General features: G+C 32.4%; 1 protein-coding gene across 2 annotated transcripts in view; it reads left to right on the forward strand.

Moving 5' to 3' along the window:
- Window positions 1-12,709, forward strand: part of nrg3a (neuregulin 3a) — a 1,091,065-nt gene that overhangs the window by 668,129 nt on the left and 410,227 nt on the right. For both annotated transcript variants that reach the window (XM_030156113.1, XM_030156114.1), the window contains exon 2: window positions 5,346-5,475. In XM_030156113.1, the coding sequence (XP_030011973.1) occupies window positions 5,346-5,475 (130 nt within the window). The remainder of the gene's footprint in view (window positions 1-5,345; window positions 5,476-12,709) is intronic.

Consider the following 12,709-nt stretch of genomic DNA (forward strand, 5'->3'; position numbering starts at 1 on the left):
AGTTTTTTTCTGTACTAAAATGGTTTCCATATAGAAAAAAACACATTCACAATTACTATATAAGGTTATGCACATATGTCCTGTATTTCTTTATTATTATTATTATTATTATTATTATTATTATTATTATTATTATTTTCTTTATTTCTTGTTGTATCTGAAATAAAAAGCCTGAGAAACAAATAAGCTTGTTCATTTCAATGCTGCAAAAACAACCGATCTAAAGTCGGCCTAAGCATTTGCACTGTACTGTACCTCCTGTAAACCCATATTAGCACATTAGCTGCTGTAGAACATGTGATTACCAGCCACTCAAAACCTTGTGAAGATTTCCGCTAACATATAATTACCCTGTCATCATATCCAACTTGTCAACACCCCCGTTACAAAACCATATTTTTTCATTAGACATCTTACGGCTGACCTCTTTTCCCTTTTAACACGGTAACTAGTCTACCATCAGTCAATTAATAAGGGGTTATTCGGGATCCCTGGAGTCCAATCAGCTCCCAGTATTTCCTAATTTAACTCCAGATCTTTCACATGTTCTGCTCAAACTGATGAAAGGGGTCTGAGGTTATACAGAAGTCACTCACCTCTCTTCACCCATCTTCAAAAAATATCATTATTTCCCTCTGTACAGTATATCCTGATTAACCCTTTCATGCACAGTGGTCACTGCAGTGGACAGTTATTCTCCAGCTGTTCCCTTGTATATTCATGGGTTTTGTTGTTTTAGTTGCATATCAGCTAACACAGTGGACATTTATGCACTATCCCATACACTGATATTCACACCGTTACTTTGACTTTGCTGTTCTTGATAAACCTGATCTGCACTAACATGTTTGAGTGTAAATCAGTTGCTAATAAAAAAATTTGGAATATGATAAAATGTGAGAAAACATCAGATTAACTGTATTAAAAATGGTTTTATTTTATAGTTTTCACACAGTATATTACTTTCTCATATTGCATTCTTTGCTTCAAAAATTAAACACACTGTGTCCAGCAGAGTGGACATTTTTGGAACTCCACAGAAAATTATGAAGGTAGATTTGTTGTTTGTTAACCAAAAAAAAAAAAAAAAAAATCACTTACTCAGTTAAAGAAAAAAGTGTTCAAATGCAATTTTGTGGATCTCAAATATTTTATGCATTTGTCTTATTTTGTTACTTTTAATTATATTTCTGATTATTTTATTGAATATTTTACCAGTTAAATCACCCCAAATTATTTTATTTGACTTTGTTTTCTAGTAGTGGAATGAACCACAGTACATTTACTATGCTTCAAGTACAAACCAAAAACAAATATTTTCAATTAAATAAATAAATAAATAAATAAATAACTTCACTTCACTCAAAAAAAAAAAAAAAAAAACATTTTCAATCAAAGAAAAAAAGTGTTCAGATGCAATTTTTTGGACTGTAAATATGTTTTGCATTCATCTTATTTTGTTACTTTTCATTATATTTCTGATTGTTTTATCGAATATTTTACCAGTTAAATCACCCCAAATTGTTTTATTTGACTTTGTTTTCTAGTAGTGGAATGAACCACAGTACATTTACTATGCTACAAGTACAAACAAAAAACAAATATTTTCAATAAAAAAAAAAAAAAAAAAAAAATCACTTCACTCAAAAATAAAATAAAATAAAATAAATTTTCAATCAAAGAAAAAATGTGTTCAAATGCAATTTTTTGGATCTTAAATATTTATTTTGCATTCAAACACTTTTTTTTTTCTTTGATTGAAAAGGGTTTTTAATTGAATTTCTTTTAATTAAAAACATTTTTTTTTTTTTATGGTTAGAGCAATAAAGAAACAAATCTCCCTTCATAAGAAATAGGTTCAATAAAAAAATTCAATCGCATTGTTTTTTCATGCCTAAAGAGGAAGAAAAACATTCAGGAAAAAAATCTCAACTAAGGTTCTCACAATTCATGCATGAAAGGGTTAAGGCATTCTCTGTTCATGTTGACTTTTTTTAAAAAACACAGTAATCAGTGTATAAGTGATGATAGCAGCATCTTGTAACTACAATTGATTTTTAATCAGTGAAGCATAAAGTCCCATAAAGCTCATCTCGGGTTGTCCTGCTACTTTCAAAAATATTTCTGAGGACTGGCTAATGAGAGCCTTTAGCAGACTCATTTTTCATTTGTAAGCACAAAGGAAGCAGTCAGCAGTCTGGTCTGGCGTTAATAAGAACATCATCTGTGGCGCGGATCTGATTTCTTTCCACGTCCGAAAGCCACGGCCCCGACCAACTGCATCCGAGGCTTTCAAAACACCGCTGATGGATGAGTGCCCGTGAACTCTGTAAAATCTGCGCCGTTTCATTTATCTCTCTTGTTTTATAAATTATCCAAAAGAAGCACCGTGTTTAAGCTCTTATTTTATTCTCAGGTCACGTCAGTATTTACATATTTCATGAAACTGCAACTGGTGGTTCTCTTATAAATTCTAATGAATAAGATTGTTCATTTAAGTATGTTGAGCAGATTCTCTTGGAAGTCTACTCTGTCCACAATCAACCATCCGTGTTGTGATAAATTGCTTGAGAGAAGTCAAGCTCTCCAACAGCACTACTGTGACCACGGAGTATTAATCACACCGGGACAGATTATTACCCATCCTCCATCTATCTTTTGCTGGTGACATTGCAGGGTCTAAACAAACAATAGTGTGTTCACATTATCCACAATGTACAGTGTGTTATGATGCAGTGCCAGTCACTTGTTATAGATCCATGGGATGAAAGAAAGAAGCTTTGGCTGAGGAAAAAAAAGACTTCCATGTGTTTCTTTTATGCAGCGATTTAGAGTAAAATGATTGATGATTTATTTACAGAAATTTAACCCTTTATAGTTCACTCATGTAAATACGCTGAAATTCAAAATTTCAACCTTAGTGTGTTATTGGACATAACACGACTTTATTACGTTTGAGAAATGTTTCATATTTTTTCATTGTTATGTAGAAAATCAAGGTTAATTAACCCTTTCATGTATACTGGTCACTATAGTGGACAGCTATTCTATAGCTCTTCTCTTGTATACTCATGGATTTTGTTTTTTGGTTTTTTTTTGCATATATGTTTATTAAAGTTTTAACATATTACATATGTTTTCTGACATGAACTGGTAACATTGTGTAGATCTCCGCTGAGCGTAATAGTTATAGTTTTCACACAATTTATCAGTAAATATATGTTTCTTTGCTTCAAAAATTAAACGCATGGTGTCCAGCTGAGTGGCCATTTTTGCAACTTCATGAAAAATAGGTTCATAAGAATTTTTATTATTATTATTATTATTACTATTTTTTTTATGTTTATGTTTATGCATTTGGCAGATGCTTTTTTCCAAAGCGACTTACAGGGGAAAACCAATCAAATCACTCAATCAATCAAAATCAATCAATCTTACGCTATTTTTTTTTTTTACTTTTTTAATTAATTAATTTCTTTAATTTATTTTTCATAAGAAAATTTTTAATTGCATTATTTTTTTCCACACCTGAAGAGGAATAAAAACACTCAGGAAAAAAAATCTTGATTAAGGTTCTCATAATTCGTGCATGAAAGGGTTAAGTTACCATATTTGTCCATGCGGGCCCCAGAAGGGTTACATTTGAGCTACATATAATCCATGGTGTCCATATATATCCATATATATCCATGGTGACCCCACATGTGTTTGCCTATATCAGAATCAGAGATCTGAATGTATCATATTATTTTTTCTTCACACTATTTATCCCACGATGTTTATCTTTCATGTCATCTGCGCTACTTAAATTCTATGTTTAAGAAATATCCTAGTTTGCAATACTTTTTATTTTTTAATGTAAATAACTGTGCCTTTTACTGATATTTTTTGTTGTTGTTTTACTGATATTTGTCTTCTGTCTGTAAATTCTGGCACTGAATCTGAGAGCTTTATTTCAATTTCGTTGTACTTGGCTCAGATGGTGGAGCGGGTCATCCAATAACCGAAGAGTTGGCGGTTCGAATCCCGCTCTGTGCTAGTCATGTCCTGTTGTGTTCTTGGGCAGGACACTTCACCCTCCTTGCCTCCAGTGCTGCTACTCACACTGGTGTATGAATGCGTATGAATGTTCAGTGGTGGTCAGAGGGGCTGTAGGCGGGGATTGGCAGCCACGCTTCCGTCAGTCTGCCCCAGAGCAGCTGTGGATACAGATGTAGTTTACCACCACCAGAGTGTGAATGTGTGAGTGAATGAATAATGGATCCACTGTACACGCTTTGAGTATGCATTCATAGAAAAGTACTTTATAAATCTAATCCAGGGGTGTCAAACTCATTTTAGTTCACGAGCCAGATTCAGCTAAATTTGATCTGAAATGGGCCGAACCAGTAAAATAATAACATAATAATATATAAATAATGTCAACTCCAAATTTTTCTCTGTGTTTTAGAACAAAAAAAAGTTTATTTACATTATGAAAAGGTTTACATCTACAAACTATCCTTTCAAAAGATGTGAAAATAATAGGATAAGAACTTATAAATAATATCAACTCCAAAGCTTTCTCTATTGTTTTGAGTGAAAAAAGTAAATTTCCGTAATGAAAATGTTTACATCTATACTATTTATTATCTATACTTGAACTTAACATAAACAAATATGAACAACCTGAAAATTCTTAAGAAAAATAGGAGCAATTTTAACAATATTGCACCATAGTTTATCATTTATACATGTGCATCACAACTTACAGATCACAGTGGATCTACAAATACACAAAACATTTAGTAACAGTCAGAATATTGGTACAATTCCACATACTTCTCTTAAGATATTTCAGGCTGTTCTTATTTGTTTAGGTTATTCACATTTTTTGTCAAAGGCTAGTCTGTAAATATAACCATTTCTGTGTAATTTCACTTTGTTTACACTAAAACAAAGAGGAAAAAATAGCTTTTGTCATTATTTATAGGTTATTATAATAGTATTTTACTGGTCTTACCCACTTTAGATTGAATTGACCTAAAATGATTTTAACATTCTTGACTGTTAATATCTTCAGTGTAATTTTTGCATTGTACAAATTTATCCCATGGGCCAAATTAAATCCTTTGGTGGGCCGGTTTTGGCCCCCGGGCCGCATGTTTGAAACCTGTGCTCTAAGACAAACATTCCTTTTGACCCATGGCTGTATCTTGGAAACTACAGCCAATCAACATTTTTTAACTTAACTGTTCTTTATTAGTGTCTCAAACTTAGTAAAGGTTCCACTACTTTTATTCTGGGGGTATTTTACTTGTAGACCTGAGTTATATCTAACATAAGTTTCTTTGTTTGTCTTACAGCGTCTCCTACTGTCCCTCCGCTACATTCGGAGCATTTCAAGCCCTGTCATGAGAAGGACCTGGCCTACTGCCTCAACGGGGGCGAATGCTTTGTCATCGAGACGCTTAGCGGACCTCATAAGCACTGCAAGTAAGTGACTGACCTGCTCTTAATGTTGATATCATTTCATTCCCTTCTTTCATTCGCTTTCATCAGCTGTTTTCTTCACTACACATAACGACTCTTGCTCCTCCTACTATGAGTATTCAGCGGATGATGTCGGCTTAGGGAGTGGCTGTCAGTACTTTGTAATGATACTATGGATTGGAGGTACTTTGAATATTATTCAGCTAAATCAGATGTTTTTTAGTACCATAGTTTAACCCATAAAGACCCAAACATTCACCAGCGATCCACTAACATCCACTAATCTAAAATGTTTAGTGCCTGTTGATCCACTAATCCAGTGGTTCCCAACCTTTTTTTGGCTCATGACCCCGTTTTAACATCACAAATTTCTGGTGAGCCCAGACATTCAAAACTGAGACATTTTTCTCTTGGAGATGTCTTAGCGGGGCTGGGTGGGTGAAGAAATGTTTCCAAGAAATGTTTCTGTTCGGTCTGGTTTCGACTGTCAGGTTGAAGTCAAGGTTATTATCATTAACGAAAACTAACAAAATGACGAAAACTAGAAGTGTAAAAACATTTTCGTTAACTGAAATAAAGAAAAACTATAATTAAAAGAAAAAAATCACTAACTAACTGAAACGGTATTGTGTGCTTATAAAACTAACTAAAACGTATAAAAATTATGGATTTTCGTCTTTGTCAACGTCAGATTGATACGAAATCGATTTATTTCCTTCAAGCAATTTAAGCTAGCGGCACCACATAATATTTAACGGTCTGTCACTTCTCGTCACTTGTCGTTAGAGTCAGCTCTACCTGGAAACATGGAAACTAAAGTTGGGAGAAAGCAGCAGAGTCCTGTACGGGATTTATTTGAATATGACGGCAAAGATGATAAAAGGTATGAAAAAACTAAAACTAAATTAAAACTAAGCATTTAGAAAATAATGAAAACTAATAAAAACTAGCAAACCTGCTCTAAAAACTAATTAAAGCTAATTAAATTAGGGGAAAAAAAAGTCAAAACTAGTTAAAACTAAACTGTAATGAAAACTCCAAAACTATTATAATCTTGGTTGAAGTGTAGTAACTCATGCGGTTACGTGATCAGGTCAATCAAGATATACCCTCTCGCATATTATATCCTGCATTTTATTTGAACTTGATTCTTATTTGGAAAAATGTGTGGTGTTTTAATTATAATGAAATATATACTGAATCATTAAAAAATATTTTTTTTATTAGTAATTTTTTTTTTTTGTTTGTTTTTTTATCAATTACTAGAAATTTCAGGCGACCCCGTATGAATTCCAGGCAACCCCAAGTGGGGTCCCGACCCAAAGGTTGAAAAACACTGCACTAATTCTATCAACGCATGTAAATAATTGGTGTAAGATACAGTTTGTCATCCTTTCATGGTCATCAGATATGACCCATTTGGACGTTCAGAGGCTCTGTATTGAATGTGGAAACACCGTCATCTACATTAAATCACCAGTAGATGGATTGTAGAAGAATAACGATAACCCATAAGGTAATAACGGCCCGATAACGTAACAAATTTGCCATACGTAAAATGTAATAAGCCAATAACATAATAACTGTCCAATAATGTAATAAAAGTCTTGAACCGATAATGTAATAACTTTTGACTAATAATGTAATAACTTATTACGTTATTAGCTTGGTAAAAAAAAAAAAAAATCTTTGCAAATGTAATAACTGAGCCAATAGAGAGAGAGAGAGAGAGAGAGAGAGAGAGAGAGAGAGAGAGTGAGAGATTTTATCACAGTTATATCTAATAAATGACACTTAAATACAGTGATATTAATATATTATTACATTATTGGCTCGGTTATTAAATTGGCAATTTTTTTTATTTATTCATTTTTTGCCAGACCAATAACGTAATAACCAACTGATAGCGTAATAAGTTATTACGTTAGTGGCCAAAAGTTAGTACGCTATTGGTTCAGGACTTTTATTATATTATTGGATAGTTATTACATTATTGGCCTATTACATTTTTAAAATAGCAAATTTATTATGTTATCGTCTGTTATTACATTATTAGTCATTATTACGTTATTGACTTCTACATGGAGATATTTGTTTTATGTTCGGTTAATGATAGATGTTACTGAAAAAAGTCACCTTTTATTCAGTTTTATCTGTTTTTTGATATAATAACCTTCGAGTTTAATCTGAGCTTTATGAACATCTAAATGATTAGTGAATTAAATATAGGAAAATACCTGATTTACATTGGAAAAGTGCAAAATGGATGCTTATTTTATAATAAATGGTAACAAATTACTTAAGAATTATTAAATATATAGGAATAAAAAAAAAAGTATATATATATATATATATATATATATATATATATATATATATATATATATATATATACACAAAAATATTTGGGAATTTTTTTTGTTTTATTTTTATTTATTTTATTTATTTCATTTATTTCGTTCATGGCTGTGCATTTCATCAGTAAACATTCAATAATCATCAAGTAAACAAACATGTACACACCCATGCTCGAAAAGGAGCAGGATGAAGAAAATCATATATTTCCTGCCCCCTTCTAAATAATAATAACCTTAATGGTAAGCATACACAACTAGCTATAAAATCATACTGTATACAGTCAGACAAACCAACTAAATACATCCAAAGATAAATACAAAATGAATACAAAACCAAGTGCAAAACTACCAGAAAGTACAAAACATAAGTAAATATAAACCTGATGAAATGATGCAAAAACATTTTACCAGTTCAAAATAAGAAAATAAATATGTCACAAAATGCAAAAACAAATACGAAGCCAAATGTAAAACTTCTAACTGTTCATATAATCTCATTGTTCTTTCTTTATACACCTTTTTCAGTTGGAATATGTTTTTCCAGTCCTTCAGCTCATTATAAAGAGAATTCCAGAGTTTAACACCAACCACTGATACACACATCTGCTTCAAAGTTGTCCGTGCACACAAAAGTAGGACTGGGTCTTTATGGGTTAACATTCCTGCTTGAAGTGTAGTCCGTGAATGTGAACTATGTTATATGTAACTATTTGTGCTGAAATACTTGAAGGAATATATGTCAGCTGGTTCTGTTGTGTGGACTGCTACCACAATCACATTAGACTCACAGCATTTCCATTTGACTCCACTGTTGACAGAAACGCTATTGCATTCATAGAAACCTCTCAAACTCCTGAAGCAGTATAATCCAGTTCTTCACCATTGATCTGTGTAGGTGCTTTCAGACAGTTGGAAAAACCACTGAAGAACTGAGGACTGTGGTTCTTCAAACACTTGTTTGAGGTTTTCTTTTTTTTTTTTTTTTTTAGCTCCACTTTCAAAGTCGATCCTTCAGCAGCACAAGAGGAACCTTGAGTGACATAAGTGTACTAAAGCCATGTTCAAGGATATTTTTTTTTGCACATTTAGAAATATCACAGTTGCAAAAGTTCATGGGAACGTCCTCAGTTTGGCAAAGGTGTTTTTTTATACTTATCCAAGCTGGATTTGGCCTCTTTCAAAGAACAGTTCATGTACTTTTCAACTCTTTTATTTCTGTTGAATTTCAACATAAAGAACATTTAACTCCCATGACTAACCATTATTTTCCCAATGTCTTTGTGGATATTTCTACAATCTGTGGCTGGTATTTATTTTGAACATACAGATCAACAGTGGAGTGGTGGGTTATACTGCACAGACGTAACCCACCATAAAGGTGCAAGTGAAAATTCAAGCTAGTACATTTTAGGGTTTTTTTTCAATGCCTTGAATTCAGTGTTTTCTCTTGTATGGATGTTCTGATACGCTATGTGTGTTGTACTGCTATATTAATGTGTATTTGCGTGCATAACTTACTAACGAGTGTGTTTGTGTGTACACGTTTGCATTTATGCATGGGTATTGGGTATCTTAGTTGTCCCAGATTTGAGAGTAGAGCTCATGGGCACTTAGCCTGTTCAAATGTGGGGCCCTTTACTAATTAAGTCCCAGAACAACTTCTTCCAAAATCTAACCGCAGGACTTCCACCCGACCTGTTTTTCAAAGAGTCTGTTTTGCTTCCCCTGGGGTATGACTATGCATCTGTATTTGTGTACGAGTGTGTGTGTGAGGGTGTTGGTGGTTGTCGGGTATGTCTTTTGGCTTAGCGATTTGACACTTACGAAACTGAAAATTCATGGAAAATGATGGAAACAAGATCCAACGATGCATGTTGGCTGCATATTATGATGTGTAGGTGTTTGGGAAGGTTGGTGTGCATGTAAGAACCAGATCTCTAGAAGGTGTTACTGGTGATTTTTGATTATGTAAGGGATATTAGTTGTTTATTAACCCTTAGGGGTCCACGGTCATGGCCCCGTGACTGAATCACATTACATTTTCAACACGTCGGAAGTTGGTCACATAGACCACTGGGGATAACTGCATTTGAAAATAAAAAAATAAAGGAAGGTTCACACAACCTGTGAGCTCCCAAACCATTTATTTAGTGACGTTTCGGGCCGAGGCCCTTCATCAGACTCAACTAACTGCATTTGAAACTGCATTTGCAACTACGACTGCATTTGAAACTACGACTTGAAACACTCTCCCAATTTTTATTTGATGTTCATAGAGCAAATACAAAATAGATGTGACAGTTTGAACTCAGACCAAACAAACGTGAGTAAAAGTATGAAAATGAGTTGAGGCGGGTGATATATTTGTGACCATATCTTTGTCATTTTTTGTCCTTTTTCAGAATTAAAAAAAAAAAAAAAAAAGGCCAAATCTGCAGATTCTAATCCACAGACTGCATTTAGAGTCAAAACACGATATTCAAAATCTCTCTGGTGGGACATTTTAGAGACAGTTTGACAGATTAGTGATGCTAAATGACCCACATTTTTACTTTTAAATTAATTTTTGCTTTAGTTTTACCATAAGGGAATATCCAAAACTAGGAGCTACTTTATATTGAAATAAATGTTGAAATGGCAATCAATTAAAGTTTGCTCTCTGACGGGACATTACTGTGTTTTGACCCATTAGCATTACAGGTATGGGTGAGGATGACCCCCATCTGAACCGGATGCGGAAACCGGGAGGACCGGGGGTGTGAAAAAAATAGAGAAAACGCCTTTGTAAAAATGTGCTTTTATGTCAAATATTTGAGTATAGTTTAAATTTATTACAATTTTGATTTTATATACCTAATATTTGGAACAAATATTTACTTTTAAAGTCTTCGAAAAGGTTCGTTAAGCATCTTTGAACGTAGTAAATGTGGAAACACCGTCATTTTCTACAACATTGATTCACCAGTAAAACCCATGGAGTTGGATCAGTGACAGTGAATGGAGACACTGGGTTTATGTTCAGTTAATGACAGATTTTAGTGAACAAGTCCATTTTTCTTCAGTTTTCTCTGTTTTTAATAAAATAACCTTTTACTTTACTCTGAGATTTTATGAACATCTACATGATTAGTAAATTAAGGCAAGGCAGGTTTATTTATATAACATATTTCATGTACAAGACAATTCAAAATGCTATATATATATAACATTAAAGGCATTACAGCAGGGAAGCAATGAAAAGTATAGGCATGAGAGGAAAAAAAGATGAAAAAACAAAACAGATAAAACAGATAAAAACTTTAAGCTTAAAAGAAACAGTGCAGATCTGAACTTCTGAATAAAAATTAAAAGTAGGAAAATACCTGATTTTCACTTAAAGGGGTCATATTTTGCAATTTTTTTTTTGCAATTTGGATTTTATATACCTAATATTTGGAACAAATATTTACTTTTAAAGTCTTTGAAAAGGTTCGTTAAGCATCTTTGAACGTAGTGAATGTGGAAACACCATCATTTTCTATAACATTGATTCACCAGTAAAACCCATGGAGTTGGATCAGTGACAGTGAATGGAGACACTGGGTTTATGTTCAGTTAATGATAGATTTTAGTGAACAAGTCCATTTTTCTTCACTTTTCTCTGTTTTTAATATAATAACCTTTTACTTTAATCTGAGATTTTATGAACATCTACATGATTAGTAAATTAAGGCAAGGCAGGTTTATTTATATAGCACATTTCAAGTACAAGAAAATTCAAAGTGATATATATATATATATATATATATATATATATATATATATATATATATATATATATATATATATATATATATAACATTAAAGGCATGACATCAGGGAAGCAATGAAAAGTATAGGCATGAGAGGAAAAAAAGATGAAAAAAAAAACCCAGATGAGTAGATAAAACAGATAAAAAGCTTTAAGCTTAAAAGAAACAGCACAGATCTGAACTTCTGAATAAAAATTAAATGTAGGAAAATACCTGATTTTCACTTAAAGGGGTCATATTTTGCTATTTTTTTACAATTTTGATTTTATATACCTAATATTTGGAACAAATATTTACTTTTAAAGTCTTTGGAAAGGTTCGTTAAGCATCTTTGAACGTTATGAATGTGGAAACACCGTCATTTTCTGTAACACTGATTCACCAGTAAAACCCATGGAGTTGGATCAATGACAGTGAAAGGAGACACTGCGTTTATGTTCAGTTAATGATAAATTTTAGTGAACAAGTCCATTTTTCTTCATTTTTCTCTCTCTCTCTCTCTATATATATATATATAACATTAAAGGCATTACAGCAGGGAAGCAATGAAAAGTATAGGCATGAGAGGAAAAAAAGATGAAAAAAAAAAAAAAAACCCAGATAAAAAGATGAAACAGATAAAAAACTTTAAGCTTTAAAGAAACAGTGCAGATCTGAACTTCTGAATAAAAATTAAATGTAGAAAAATACCTGATTTTCACTTAAAGGGGTCATATTTAGCTTTTTTTTTTTTTTTTTAATTTTTTTTTACAATTTTGATTTTATACACCTAATATTTGGAACCAATATTTACTTTTAAAGTCTTTGAAAAGGTTCTTTAAGCATCTTTCTGTTATATATGCAATAAATTATATACATTTTTCAAATCAGATTTTATATATTTTTTTTGTGTTTTTGGCTTTTTATGTTAATAATGTAGGTTACAGTGAAAAAAATAATAGGCAGGTGAGATAGATGAAGTTGTGCTGGAAAAAAAAAAGATACCAAACATGGGTATAGTAAACATTTCTTTTTATAAGTATATAAAGGTAAAGTCAAAAGTACTCAAAAACGGCTAAAATAGGCTCAGACCCCTAAAGGTTAATACTA

Source organism: Sphaeramia orbicularis, chromosome 15 (genome assembly GCF_902148855.1).
Source record: "Sphaeramia orbicularis chromosome 15, fSphaOr1.1, whole genome shotgun sequence".
NCBI lineage: Eukaryota > Metazoa > Chordata > Actinopteri > Kurtiformes > Apogonidae > Sphaeramia > Sphaeramia orbicularis.